Source organism: Lissotriton helveticus, chromosome 8, assembly GCF_964261635.1.
Source record: "Lissotriton helveticus chromosome 8, aLisHel1.1, whole genome shotgun sequence".
NCBI classification, from domain to species: domain Eukaryota; kingdom Metazoa; phylum Chordata; class Amphibia; order Caudata; family Salamandridae; genus Lissotriton; species Lissotriton helveticus.
In genome coordinates, this window is record NC_136069.1 from 901,103,222 (window position 1) to 901,118,795 (window position 15,574).

The 15,574-nt window shown below is 41.9% G+C and overlaps 1 protein-coding gene across 2 annotated transcripts in view; it reads left to right on the forward strand.

Annotated features, from left to right (window-relative positions):
- Positions 1–15,574, forward strand: part of LOC144772974 (coagulation factor X-like) — a 484,958-nt gene that overhangs the window by 455,787 nt on the left and 13,597 nt on the right. The window contains exons 5-7 of one of the 2 annotated variants that reach the window (XM_078657697.1): positions 1,656–1,757; positions 1,899–1,978; positions 4,562–4,679. In XM_078657697.1, coding sequence (XP_078513823.1) covers positions 1,656–1,757; positions 1,899–1,978; positions 4,562–4,679 — 300 coding nt within the window. Of the gene's footprint in view, positions 1–1,655; positions 1,758–1,892; positions 1,979–4,561; positions 4,680–15,574 lie in introns of both variants that reach the window. The other variant, XM_078657696.1, reaches the window with a different exon arrangement.

Sequence of the window (15,574 nt, forward strand, 5' to 3'; positions counted from 1 at the left end):
AGGTAGAAAGCAGTGCATTGCGATACGCGAGTTATAGTTAGCTCACTAACTATAATGGCTGATTTTCTCTGGTTTTGTATGAGTGACACCTGAGCCTAACTATAACATCCCTGTGATATTTGATTTTTTCAGGGAATTTCTAAGGTTTTTCAAATGCTCATTCCTAACTATAATGTCCCTGTAAACTTAGTTTTTTTTAGTGAATTTCTATGGTTTTTAAGTCGTAGTCGCGTTTGCAGAGTGGTGGAGAAAGGGGACTGGGTATCTGACCAAATCTCAGGAATCCCACTCTGTAGGACTTACAGGAGGTACCAGGACAGGAGGGCTTCTTAGTAGTGGACTTCATCTCCCAACCAGTAGAGCACCGTGAGCTGCTTTTGCAGAGTGGTGGAGAAAGAGGTGTGTGACCGATGAAGACCTTTTAGTATCCTGCTGTGTGGGACTTACTGGAGGTCACATGAGGGGTAGTTGACCCCCAAGTACGTCCCCATCCCCCGGGGCCCAGCCTTTTTATTTTTATAATCTTTTTTATTTTAAAGGAGGGGGGGCCGGGTGGCCTCCATCCCTGGTCAGTCCCTGGGGACAGTCCTTTTTTTATTTATTTATTTTTTTAAAGAGGAAGGGGGCCATGCTGCCCCCCCTGGCCAATTTGGGCCCAGGGACACCATCCCCCTGGGCCCAGCCTTTCTTTAAAAAACATTATTTTAAAGAGGGAAGGGGCCATGCTGCCCCCTCCCTGGGCCAAATTGGGCACAGGGGACCTCATCCCCGGGGCCTGTTAATTTAAAGTGGGAGCCTCCAGGGCACCCACTAACTAATGTGATTGCTGGGAGGCCTGAATGCCCCTGCAGGCCCTGCCAGATTCTGGCTAGTGCAGGAGCTGGCATTGCTTTGTGACCCAGGGAGCTCCTAGCATGCAGCCCCCTGGATCTCAAACCAATGTCTGATTCGCTGCTTGCTTGACAGCGGGCAGGGAAACAGATATACTCTTGTTTGTTTAAAGCGGAGCAGGTTTGCTATGGCTTGGTGGGAGAAAGCTGTATCAAACGTCAATGTTCAATTTATTTTTCTAAAAGCAAAGTATGTGCCCTGGGAAGGATATATATCAACTGTATGGGTTGGAAGGAGTGTAAAGATATCCTATTTATTTATTTACATTTCCTCTTCTCGCCAGCAAGAAGTGGATTTTGATCCAGGATATGCATTGAATGAAAAATTTCTGTGAAGTCTATTCGTGTGAACCGATGTCTGTAAAAAACTACTTGAACTGCTAAACCCTAACTGTCAAAGCCAGAGACAATATACGAAGTCTAACAAAAAACCTTAACTTATAATGAATAGTAAAATGTTCAGAAATTAAGGTTTTAGAATGTTTAAGCTACTGGATTCTATCCAAGCCATTTCATGTGCCACTGATGCCACACAGTGTTCCATCTGGAGTTAATACAGCCTTTCTCTGTAGTTTGTGCTGCCACATAAACATTTCAATATAACTTTTCAGTGGCTTTTCTGAGCAATTGATTTTGTTTATATTTAAAAATGATTTGATGTCTTGTTTTGAAGTTATATTGTAGCACTAGATGTAAAATAAAAAACAAATGCATTTAATGATCATCTTACTTCAGAGTTACCTAATTGTATTTCATTTTTTTTAGTGACATTTCCATGTGGAAAACGCCATGCGATCAGTCAGAAGAGATCAGACTCACCTGATGAGCCCAGTATGATTAACTCCAAAAATGATTCTAGAGTTCAAGGTGAGCAGCAGAATTTTACAGCTAGTAATAAAACCACCAACATTGCTACTACAGGGACAGTTTAATAATACCACCCACAATGAAAATGTCGGAAAGCGAGGACAATTGATGATAACTTTGCCTCATATTCTCCAGATGCAGTGGATGATATAGACTCTACTGATGCTCAAACCAGGATAGTAGGAGGGAGGGACTGCTCTCCTGGTGAATGTCCCTGGCAGGTATGTGCTGATGTCATCTTCAGTAGTTTTACTATTCCTCATTATTGATAAATAATATAGGGCCTGATTATGAGTCTGGTGGTCTTACTGCAATACCGCTGTGGTAGCTGCCCCTAGAAGGCTGCAGTGGCAGTGGTCTACCACCTGCCATATTATGATGTGACCACAGACCCGCGGTGGTATTTCTGAAAGCAGTGTATATTTTTTCAGATATGTTGATGCTGGTGTGAATATTTTGACTGCACAAGTGTTGAAAGTACACACATGCATGACACATGAAAGAATCTGTACTACTCATTGCTGGAGTCTGGACCATATGTGCCCAGTCCAGTCAATGGGTAAATGGTACAAAACAGACTTACCTCGATTTTTGCGCCAACAGGGTTGTTTTCTTTGGGGTCAAGATGCTGCAGTGAAGGGGGGACCTGGAGAAAGTGATCCACATCAGAAACTGAAGTGAAGAAAAGGAAATAGGGGATTATGCACCCCAATTCCATAGAATCCTCCAACTCAGAGGAGACGGTCCCACTGCCACGGTTGGCTCGTCGCAAATACAACTTGTAATTCAGGTGGCGGTGAGACTTCTATGAACCGCCCTTTGACAGCTGCTTTTCCCCAACTGACGTTGAGGTGGTTGGCAAATGGCTGTCGGTGTCGGCAGTGCTCAGTCAGTGTTTTGAACAGCAATCCCACAACCTTGTAATACAATGGGTGGACCGGACGCGGCGGTGGAGTTGGGACCACCAAACTCATAATCAGGCCCTTAGTTGTCAAATAGTGCTGTTGTTGTTCTCTTTCTGACTTAAATGGCCCCTGCATTTTTACAAAAAATCACAATATTAATACCAATGTATTGTACATGTTCTAGTTCTATACATGAAAGGTATCATTGAAAATTAGCCATCTGTACAATATAAAAATGCCACATTTTAAATGGCCACCAGCAGGTGAATATGTAGTAGAAATAGTCATAGCCAAAAACTGTGATAAATGTTTCTACAATCACAGCCAGTGTATCACAATGCCTTGTTTCAATAGGAGCTGTCTGTGAACATCACACAGTTATAGTAAATCTCGTGTTACCCCATTTGTTACCCCATATCCTCATGCTAATAATAGGGGTCTTCTTTGTTTGGCAAAGAGTAATCTAACCACTTAGGAACCAAACAAAAGCCATAGTTGCTGACTGGATAATCCCAGACAGACCAGATGCAGAAAAATATAGTACACATCATATTAGCAACAATCTAGTCTGCTACGAGGCTGCGGCTCCTCTGGAGTGGCGGAGGAGCATTTGCTCTGAGCCAGCAGCTGATAAATACAATTAAATTTCATTAACGTTTTATTGTTCACCTGCTGGGTGAGCCAGTATGAGCTGTGAGGGGTAGGGGTGGCCCAAGGGAGGGAGGAGTTAACTGTTTGGCTAGCCTTCTTTGGCTGGCCAAGCTGATATGCGCAGTAATGTTTCTCCAACCCAGCTGTACAGGACAGCCAGGTTGGAGAAACAGCACAGACTCCCTGTGCCTGAGCAGATCCAGCCTGCTCAAGCCAATCCCCATGCTGCTGTCATAGAATGAGAGCTGCGCAGGGATTGCACAGGGAGTCTCTGATTCCGTCCCAGTGCCTGCTGGGGCCTGGAAGCAGGTGTGAGGTGGCAAAAGCAGCATCAGGTAAGTCTTAAAAACATTCAACCCCCACAGTCCGCTTCACCCTGTGCTTCTCCCTGCACTCTCCCCACGCACTCCCCCACACCCCCTCCACCCGCCCCACCTGTTTATATACATTTGCACATTTCTTAAAACCACTAACAGTTTTCTTACAAAGAAGTGTCTTCTGTGAATACCGAAATGAGTAAGTGCTGTCTGTGAATACGAAAATGGTAGTAAGTTTAGGATTTTGTCTTAAGTTAGTTCTGTGAATCAGGCCCATAGTCTTTATTTTGCCTCATGCCTTTTTCTTCCATCACCCTTTATTTCACTCTTGCAGGTTGCTTTTCATCCATGGTTTTGCCCTTGCCTCTGATTGGCTCTCTTTCTCTTCTTACTTCTTTCTTCCGTTTCTGCCTTTCTCTGTCTCATCTTGATCAAAATATAATGATGAAAAATATGCTCTGAAATTTGAGTGGTGGCAGTGACGTAGCAAGGGGGGGAGGGGGCACATGAGCTTTGGGGGCAGCAGGCTCTCCCCTTCTCTTACCTGCGGCATAGCCAGCACCCTCCTGCTCTTACACACACCACAATGTTGGCCACCCCAGGTATTGCCAGCACCCCTTGATACGGCCACAGGGATTGCCACGGACAGCAACTGGTCTAACTATGCCACTGAGTGGTAGTGCCGTCCACCACAACCATCAACTCAAACTACACACTGGTGGAAGGCTGTCTAAAGGAAGTAGCCATTTTTCATGCATTAGCTAGCCAGAAAGCATTCAGATCAAGGGTCTCTACCTTTAACCAATGTCCTTTACCCTTATGTGACTTATGTTCCAGTTTCTATGTGAAGCTTAGCATGCCACTGCAGTTGTTTTCCCTACTTTCCTGACATAAGTGTTATATTAAAAGCAAGCATATTTGATTGTTTCAGGCTCTCTTGGTGAATGAAAATCAGGAAGGATTCTGTGGTGGGACGATACTGAATGAATACTTTATACTTACTTCAGCTCACTGCGTAAACCAGTCCAGATATTTCGAAGTTGTTGTCGGTAAGTAAAAACATGTATGCAAGAAGGAGCCTTACATATGCTATTATGTCCAGATGCTTGACTGATTTACATGTAGTCTTTTTTCGTTCAATATCAAGTTTAATATACAGGGATTCCCATCATAAGTCCTTATTCTGAGTTCCTGACAAATCCGATCAAGGTGCAAACAGAAGTCTATACTTGAATCGGGATTCTGGATTTTGTGGTAGCTACCACACATCCTGAATTTTTGCCAACACAATTTGCCAGAAAAAGGGCAAAATGTTGTAATTGGGAGCAAACTCAAATAACACATACCAAGCCACAGTCCAATCCGGGCGCGTCAAAATGGGTGGGTACTGCTGCATCTGGTAATACAGTCAATAATACCCTACATAAGTGAGATTATCAAAACTTTCGCACAACTCAGAGCAGCACCCATTACAAAAGACTGCTTAGAATAACTGTAAAACTTGTCTTACTTTGAAAGTATACTGTACAGAGTAACAGGCATGCAAAGTACAAAACATCAGGAGAAATAAAAGCATTTATGCCTGCTTTCAAGTGGCGTTATCTTTTTTGGTGCGAAATCCTGTCTACTATTTTTAGTAGATAGGGTTTGCATCAAAAACCATGGGTGGTTACATGGGAACCCCCATTACCACCCATGCAAGAACCCCTTTACACAGAGTGTACCTCACTGCAAAGAGGTTGTCCATTCTGAGAAGAATTGAGCCACAGGCGTGAGTATTTGCAAAGGACTATATTACGAAGGAACTAATTCTGAGCTATCATAAGAAAGTTGTCCAGTAAAACTAACAATCTTATACACTCAGATCGAGAGAAGACAGGTTTGAGAAGCTTTGTGAAATTCCAAGATCCTGGAGAAAGCCTAAAGGAAAGTATGGACAACTGATCAAAGTGATCTTAACAGAGAAACTGAAAGCATTTTTGTATGAGGGTGGGAGCATAGAACAGTAAAATATGCGTCTTTCAAAGCTAAATGACCAGCCAATACTGTGGTTGAAGACAGGCTCTGAAAAGTGGAATGGTCTTGATTTTGAAATGACGATAAACCACAAAGGAACTGAATTAGTGAAGATCCATAATTAGACATATTTTGTTTTGTTTTTACAAGAAAAATGTTGGCTAAGAAGCCCGGATGATGCAAATCTGTGAATTAATTATTTCCCTTTATAAAACCACTATTACACTTCTGAATCCACAGGGAGAGCATTCTGATTTGAAAGGTCAAACATGTTCAGAAATAAACTTTTAATTGGCTCTGAGCAGAGTTCACTATGAAAACGTTACATGGTCTGTAAATTCCAAGCATATTTTATAATTTCTGGGCAATTTTTAAAAGCCAAGCTTTTTTACCTCCATGGATGGGAGTACCTGGTCGAAATCTAACCTGTATTTGCAGAGGCTCTTGATTGGACCCTGATGTAATGATGTCTATAAATGCTTTTCCATTGGGGTAAGAAAGCTTGTTTTGTATAAGGATAGTTGCAGTTAACTTTGGAGTTGTTATTGTTAGTATAGATGAATTAAGACCTGTTGTTGAGTAATAAAATTGGTCGGTAGAGTGGCGCTTGGGTCTAGCGGTATGGGTATATACCCAATAACCTAACACTTCCCTGAAAGAAAGCTAGGTTTTATCTGTAGAAGTAAACATCATCACAAACGTGGCTGTCTTCCAGATAAAGCTTTCTCCAAACAGGAAACCTTGAGCCTTTAGGTCTGCTTCAGAAGAAGCCAGTCAATATAGTTTTGAGTCTAACTGTAGAAGCATTCCTGTGAAACTACAATAGTGTCATTGGTCAAAAATATCAAAACCTTTTGTATCCAATTTGATAATTATGTAGGATCAGTAGGCAAATGTGTTTCTTTTGAATGATCAGCCAATTAAAATTAAAATTTGCATTACAGAATCCATGGCATCTAGCAACTTCCTGTGGCAAGAGAACCACATTATCTCTAGCCTCTTTTGAGAAATTTGACATACTTTTATGAAAAGGACAATAATTAAGGGACCAACAACAGAGTTACCAGCACTAAGTCCGATATTGTTGAGAGAGCACTCTGATTTAAGTCTACTGAGGACAGGTTTACCTAAAGATTAACACATGCAGTCTCACATATTCAGCAATATCATTAATAGAAGCCCTTTCTAAGTCATTGGGCAAAACATTAATGAAAGGTCAAATAAACACCCACCCAGTAGATCCAAAATCTCAGTGATGTTTGCAGCTCTTTTATTTATATTTTCAAATTTAAATGTCTGTTTGGTCATTTTATACTTGATCCAAACCAATTTATAATAGAAGTGTCACCCATATCAGAATCAGTGTCAGGAGTATATACCTGGGCATCACTAGCAACATCAGCTGATCATCTATTAGAACTATATGATATCTCATTGTAGCCTTGTATCCTCCTTTAAGCCTAAAGGGTCTGCTACGTGGTATGAACCTAGAATCTTGGGAAGTTTAAAAACATCCAGTCCTAATGTCTTCCTTGGACTGTAATTTAAAAGAAGGAGATTGGTGTGTCCACAGACTCACTACGTCGGGTGGGGTGACTGCGCTAGCAGGATTTAAACAGTGGGACGCCATAGGTATATCCATGCTTTGTGACTTTATGAGGGGCACTACGATGAACTCTTTCCAGGACCTCATGCTCAAATATGCAATGCCACATACTCAGTTCATCAAATACCTACAATTGCAACATGCCTTATCTCCGTAAATTTCACACCTGAACTCCCTTCCCAAATTCAACCCTATCAAGGCAAAAGTCTTTAACCCCTTCGACGCTCATGACTAGCTCAGCTCGTCATGGAGTTTCCATTGATTTCAATGGAAATTACATTGAAGTGGTACCAGGGGCTCAGCATCCAAGTGGTTAAGGGGGACTTGGGCTATCATAAGACTGCCAAGCTATATCAGATGTTAGTGACAAATCTTTCCACTACCCTAGATCCCCTCAGGGATAAATGGGAGATTGACCTAGGCCCCTTGGATGGTGAGGATTGGTGAGAAGCCCTGGAATCCCTGAGATACGCTGCGGTTGCCTCTCGTCTCAGGCTTATTCAATTTAAATACCTGCAATGCACATATTTTACTAGGTATCAGCTTTGGAGGGCAGGGATGATAGACTCCCCCATGTGTCTTAGATGTCATGAAGAGGAAGGTACACTGCTCCACACAACCTGGAGCTGTACAGCCTTGGGCCTGTTCTGGAGGGTGGTCATTCACTGTATATCTGAAGTACTGGGGTCGACTATACTGTCTTCTCCTAGGCTTGTTCTTTTGTATATCACAGATGAGATTGGGGATATTATATACAAAAGGCATCTACTGTTTTTGTATCTCACCCTAGCTAAAAGGGACATTGCCAGGGCATGGAAGGATTCCCTCCCCACCCAAATTGAGCAATTGGCAGGCTGGTCTTGATTGGTGTATGGGTCAGGAACAACCAATTTTTAAAGCAAGACGGTGCCATCAGAAACATTATAAAAAATGGAAATGGTGGGTGGATTTTAAGGGCCTTGAACTGGAGCCGCCTCCTCCACACCCTGCAGAAGTCGAAACCATATAGGGATGTAGCATGGGGCTTTTTGGCTGCTCAGATGGACCTGAGGTATATTGACGGGCATGCGGGCACAACCAAAGTTCTGTTTTACAGTATGCAACACAGTGTGTTACAATGTTTGGGGCTATCGTTCACTTCCCAGAAATGTTTAGTTTATTATTATATAATTACTATATAACAGTCACCTGCTCGGTGTTCAATATATTGAAAATTGTATGTTTTCATTTCGTTGTAATGTGTACAAACACTATTTCAGCTGACTTAATAAAAAAAGTTTTGAAAAGAAAAAGAAGGAGCTTGGCTCATTATGATAGGAATTTTGTTTATTTTGCTGCACATGTCAAGGGAAACACCTTTGTAACTGTAGAACACACACTAGAACCCAGGTCCTCAGAAGTAGAAACCAGCATCCTGCTTCCACCAGCAAATATGGTCTGTGAAAAATAACTTCCCTATTGTTCTTGTCAATGCCAGAAACAATCGCAATCCATTGAGCTATTTGCAGCCTTTCTGGCAGATGTCGACTAAGAATGATCAATATAATTAGGTAAATCATTTTAGAACATTGGAATGCTGAGCCCTTCATTGAAGAAAATGGAATGGTCCCAGCTTCTGCTGGCTGGTAGAAGCCAGTAGAGCAACATTCCAATGTTTTTTTATTTCACAGCTGTTGATCATCTTTATTGCATTACAACTTCCCTGAGGAAAGGGAAAGTAGCAGTAACAGGCAGGAGGAGACTGAGTGGGCGTCTGAGCAGAAAAGCAACAGTGTTGCATTTGTTACATAAAACTGCAAAGGGGACTGAAATAAGGGAAATGAGTTTGAGGCCAAGAAGAGGTCCCGGTGGACTAAAAGAGCACAAAAGACCTCAGAGAATGAAAAGAGTACCATTTGAGCAGAAAGAAAAGTGTACCGATTTGATTAATGCTTCATTTAAGTCTGGTTTGGGCCTGATCTTTCTTAAGGACTACGGGGACCCTAACCTGCCATAAAAGCCTTCTGTGGTGCCACAGTTGTGCAACAGTTACTGGCAGATTGTACCAATCCTTCGATGAAGGCAGCTACAGGGTTGACATTTTCTGAGTTACATGCAATACTGCGTCACTAGTCCGGGAATCCATTGCTTTGTCAATCTCAACTTCAGGAATCCAAAGATGTAATCTACAGATTTGGGAACACCCAGAAATCCAGAACGGTAATCTATAGATTGATCAATTAGATCCCTGAAGAGTAAAATCTGCAATCTACCTATTTGAGAATATGATCCCCAGAGATCCAGTTCTATAAAGTACAGATTTTTCTAAATTCAGAAGCCAATGTTGGTATGGATCTCCTCATATATATTAAGCATCCATGTTACAGCCTGCAGTGAAAGTAGGAATACAATATATTATTTGACTCAAAGGACCTTATTGTGCCCTGCCCTGAGTTAAGAGGTGGAAACACCACCCCTATCTCAAGACATTCTAAGTTTTAGCCCCTAGAATTGCAAATATTCAGTTTAACCTAGAATTACTGGATACAAAACTGCTGATTCCTAATTCCAGAAACTTTTCCACCCACATTTATCACCTGCTCCTCAACAGGTGGTAAAAGAGAGTAGTGGAGGCCTGGTGGAATGGTGCATGGGAGCCAAGGGTCAATAGGGGTCAGGCTTAGGTGCTGCCTGTAGGAGTTTTGTCTGGTCCCCTGTTGCTATAAGTGGGTATCATTGGGGTCCTCAGCCTATGTGAGAAAGCTGAAGCAATTTTATCAGGTATATTTCAGGACCTATTACAACTAAACTTGGTACTCCTGCACCATTACCCCAGGTGCAGGAACACTGAGCCACATGGGCGTAACAAATGTCCCCGCAGCACCCGCAGTGCAGGGGGGCCCCCGAGCACAATGGGGCCCCCAGCAAAGTATGCTGGTCTGAGAGCTCCTGAGTGAGCTGGAAGGGGGGCCCACTCGAGTTTCGTTACGCCACTGCTGAGCCATGCAACACTGGCAACAGTAGTATTCGCCTGGGATACTTGTAATGAGGGCCTGAATCAGTAAGGCCAAGTTTTCCTAACATTTGTGTAACTCAGCACTACACAACTATTAGAAAAATTGCATGATTGTAAAAAATAGTGCAGGGTTGTATTTACTGTGTATTGTGCACCTACGCCATCAATTGCAGTTGACCATAACATGCCATCGTAGTGCAGCACTAGACATGCTTCCACGTTGTGCTGAGGTCCAGAGGGTAGGTACACACTCCAGCATGAATCTCTACATGTAGACAATCGCCCAAGTGTTTCTTATATACTGTATGCAAATTCACTGGAAATACACATTTTATCCATAGGACAATCACATGATTTTCCTTGCACTACCGTCAAATTGCAGTGGAAAACATTGTGAGTGCAAAAAGTTGTTTCTCACTGCATTTGCATCAATTTGCATCACATTGTGTTACTTAGCTTCTCACAGGTGATCTTACTGATGTGGTAAGGTATGTCTACCTTAAGTATAGTAATCACAAATTAAGGGCTGGCTCTAATCAGTTTAGGCTGAGCCTGGTATCATAAACAACAAGGAAGGATGCCAATACTGATACTGTATTTAAAGCAAAAATGACAACCAATGTATAGATAACAATTCAATACATCTGTGTGCTATTTAATAGCTGTGTATTCAAAAATATTTTAGCTTGCAAAGATTTAAAAATTCAGGATGTAATTCAGACAAATTTGTATGACAACAATTAGAAATAAAGACACAGAAATGGACTAAAACGTCACACGTACCATCATTCATAAATCTTTAATCATATCACAATCAAACAACTCACATTCATTCATTCATTCAAACAATGTACTCAAACACACTGGAGAATATATACACCAATATGTACAGTACTTGGTCTGCCACAAAATAAAAAGCAATATATATTATTAAGGAAAATACACTATATCTGATTCAGTTGAATAACTAAATATAGACATATACAACAAGATTTAGGTGTATTATTGCCAATCCAAATGCAGAAACAAATTAGCAAAAGGGCAAAACCAGCAGATCCATCGGCCTACGCGTTTCGAATCCCTGTGGCTTTAGGGATCCTCCTCAGGGCCAATCAACTCTGTGAAAAGAAACAAAAAAAACATGTGTCTGACAACTCAAACCAAAAATCAAAAGAGCACTGCTACACCTTTAAGCAAACACTCCAGCTTACCAGTTTATAAAAAGGAGCTCCTAAAAACAAAGTAGATAGGAGAACAGGAAAGAGAAATGAAAAACAATTGTGAGTGTAACCGGGAGTTAGCCTGCTGTATTCAGGATGAATTCATGTTCTCTGGTGTGTGTCCTGATGGTGTATAATCTTTAATAAATATGCAGTGCTCTCATGAGCGTCAGGGTGACCTATCAATGGACAAGGTCGTAATGAGAAAACGGCAACATGGACAAGTTGCATTCAGTTATCTTAAGCCAGAGGTCAATCCCCGTAGTAGATCGAAAACGGGTCAGAGGACGACACCGGGTCATTAAATCAAGAAGTCTCTTACCGTAAACACCAGGGCGTGCTTCCGAGTAGAGAGATACTTTTAATTCAGGCAACAGACAGGCGGAGACAAAGTCGCCTGGCTGCAAAGTACGAAGGGGTGATGAGATAAGAATTGTATGCGCAGTACACGGGTCCAGTACAGTTTAGAACAACGGGCAGTTTCACTTACCGAATATGCACAAAATCCAACAGAGGAAAAACCATGTCCTGGTGTAAATCCGGACCGGAAGACGCTACAGCTGATGCGCGTGTGCAGCCGCCTTGGATGCCAGGTAATGTAGTCCAAGTCAGGCGCATGTGTGATAAATTCACATGTTGGCATGAAATGGCTCGCCCATTAATATTAAAATGATCGAAAAGTTCCTTCGAGGCATAGTAGGAACCCAAAAAGCAGTCCCTCGACGTCCATGACTGGGGGATCAGTGCAACATTTGCAATCAGCATAAAAACCGCAACACGAGTACACCCAGTCGGAAAATTGGGTAATGTAGTTCGAATCAACGCGTGCACGCAAAAGTACTGTTTGCGCAAATGATTGATTAATTTGGGTGCCTTTCACATAATCAGGCGCTGGGTGGTAGTTCCAAATTCAGTATTAGATGGAGTCAACTCCTGAAGAGACAAAGACCAAAAAGTGTGTCACTACGGTTGACACATGTCCATGTGGCTTAAAAGGTATTTAGTTAGATGGTACAACAATCAGTTGGAAATGGTGGCGCTCATAAGGATGCAATAATGTCATAGGCATCCATGGCTACGGTATTGGAAAATTAAAACAACCAGAGCGGGGGAACAGGGGGTATTCAATAAACGTTAAAAAACTGGTATTACCAGGCATAATTAAATGACCAAAGGAATCAGAACCATAATACACGACCAAGAATACTGTAGCTTTTTACAGTTTATAAATTTCAGATAGCTCGTTGAGACCAGACACAGCCATGTCAAATTTGACGATCACAAGAGCCTCTCTTCGAGAAAGTTTTAGCTCTAAATCCCCTCCACGAGGTCTCTTTCAACTTTAGAAATGATTGTCCATTTAATATCACTGACTAGATGATTGCGTCTTATCCAATGATTGAGAAGGGGTGCAGTCTCGACTTTGTTCTTAATGCGAGATTTGTGTTGAGAGATTCTGTGGCGAATTTCCTGATTAGTTTTGCTGATGTAAAGGTGTCCACATGGGCATACTACTCCGTAGATGACATATTCAGATTTACAATTACTAAAGGAATCATGTTTCCAAAAGATTCCTTTATGTTGAAATAGTGAGCCTTCCATTGTGATATCACAGCACACACATGTTCCACATTTGTGGTGGCCGACAATTGGAGTCAGGCCCATTAGATGTCTTAGTGTTGGCTGTATCTCTTTGGGGGCTGCTGCCCTGACAACATAATTGGAAATACTGCTTTCTTTTTTTAACACAAACAAAGGTGGTGACTGTAAACTGGTGTCCAAGGTCTTCACTAAATGCCAATTTTGTCCAATAACTTTCTTAAGTTTGTTAGAGTTGGGACACCTACATTTTGTTGTATATGTCTATATTTAGTTATTCAACTGAATCAGATATGGTGTATTTTCCTTAATAATATATATTGCTTTTGATTTTGTGGCAGACCAAGTACTGTACATATTGGTGTATATATTCTCCAGTGTGTTTGAGTACATTGTTTGAATGAATGAATGTGAGTTGTTTGATTGTGATATGATTGAAGATTTATGAATGATGGTATGTGTGATGTTTTAGTCCATTTCTGTGTCTTTATTTCTAATTGTTGTCATACAAATTTGTCTGAATTACATCCTGAATTTCTAAATCTTTGCAAGCTAAAATATTTTTGAATAAACAGCTATTAAATAGCACACAGATGTATGGAATTGTTATCTATACATTGGTCTTCATTTTTGCTTTAAATACAGTATCAGTATTGACATCCTTCCTTGTTGTTTATGATACCTTAAGTATAGAGCAACATCTACACCCTGGATTATCACATTTACTTTGTAACCGGAATTAATAAAAAGCAATATGAAGGGAGCCATTTATTCTGCACTCATCAAAACCATGGAATGAACAGGACCAAATCCTGCAGGGTCCATATGAGTAGCTTCAACATTCAGGCCCATGAGCAAATATTTAATTGGTCTGATCCATCAAATGTTTAAGCACTTGGATGGCCTACAATATTCTTAAGAGCTATATTTTTGACTAATAATGATAATATTTTGTGGAGTAGGTCATTGCAGTATTTACATTTCAATTGTGTAAAAAATGAAACACACTTAATTTCGAGCAACACTTTCTTCACAAATAACTTTAAAATGGATTAGAGCACTTTTTTTTGCAGTTGTTTGCACCGATTGCACAAGTAATTTTCCCAGAATCACAGAATATTGAGCCGCCACTTTGACTTGATTGAGGTTCCCCAGTGTCAAAGTCGTCAGCGCTGGCCGTTATGCCACATCCTCTCACTGCCATATTTGCTATCCACTGTGCTTATCTTCGTGTGTTTTGAACATTTCATTTAGGAGATTACCACAAGACAGTTTAGTATTATTAGCAGGATATCATTCAAATGAGAGTGCCAGCGTTGGTGATGGTATTCACATGTAATGTGATGCATACATCTTTGCCTTTTTTGCTCTTCCTTTCCCTCTCTTTGGCAAGTCCTGACATTAGAATACTTCTAGAATCATTAGTACTCATTTCAGTCACAGTCACTAAAAAGGTAATGTAGTAATCTGTCAATGTGGAGTTTTTTAGAACTCTCCACCCGTTTGGGTCCAATTTGAAAAGTATTACATTTGCCTTCATCCTCCTAATGTACTCTGGGCTTCTGTGTTCAAGAATTCATCACATTTGAGTATGTTTCTGCTTAATCAATTATATCACTGACAGATGTTAGATCTGTCAGCCCTAGAGGTGTGGCTGTCCCCCAAATACCACTGACTCATTGTCAGTGAAATTGGTCCCCCTCCCTCACAGCTCCACCATTAAGTGAGACCTGCCCCTGCACTTGCACTCTCGTGTGTTGGTGTTTGAAGCCCTCCTCCACCCGAACGATCACCTGCGCCTCATCCTGGTGGTCCAGTGGACCCCTGTTCCCTTCTGCCTCGCTCTGCTCTCATCTCTGTTTTTTCAATAGTTTTTTGCTTTTCCCTCTGACTTTTTCTGTTTGGCACTTTTTCTGCCATTTCTCATTTCTCCACTTTTTCCTTATTTCCCTTAACCTCCCTGCTGGTCCAGTAGACCTCTGGTCTCCTTTGTCTGTTTTTCACCAGGTTTTTTATCCTTTTTTAGATTGTTTCTGCACTTTTTTGCTTTCTGTGCTTTCCCTGCTTTCTGCCTTATTTCACTCTTTTTCTCCGTTCCCCCCCTTATTCCTCCTTTCCTGCCCATTTTTCCCCACCGCTGCTGCCCCCGCGGCCCCTCCCTTTAGCACAACCAGCGCGACCAATCTTGCTCCCCTCCCCACTCCTGCCTCCCAGCTGTCGAGCCCTCCCCGACCCCTACTTAATGACGGCCGTTGCGGGGACAGGCGAGCAAGACCACTGACTCAATGTCAGTGAAATTGCTCACCCTCCCTCGCAGCTCCACCATTAAGTGAGGCCTGCCCCTGCACTTGCACTCTTGTGTGCTGGTGTTTGAGGCCCTCCTCCAGCCACAGGATCACCTGAGCCTCATCCCTGGTGGTCCCATGGACCCCGGTTCTCCTCTGCCTCGCTCTGCTCTCCTCTCTGTTTTTTCACTCGTCTTTTGTTTCTCCCTCTGTCTTTTTCTGT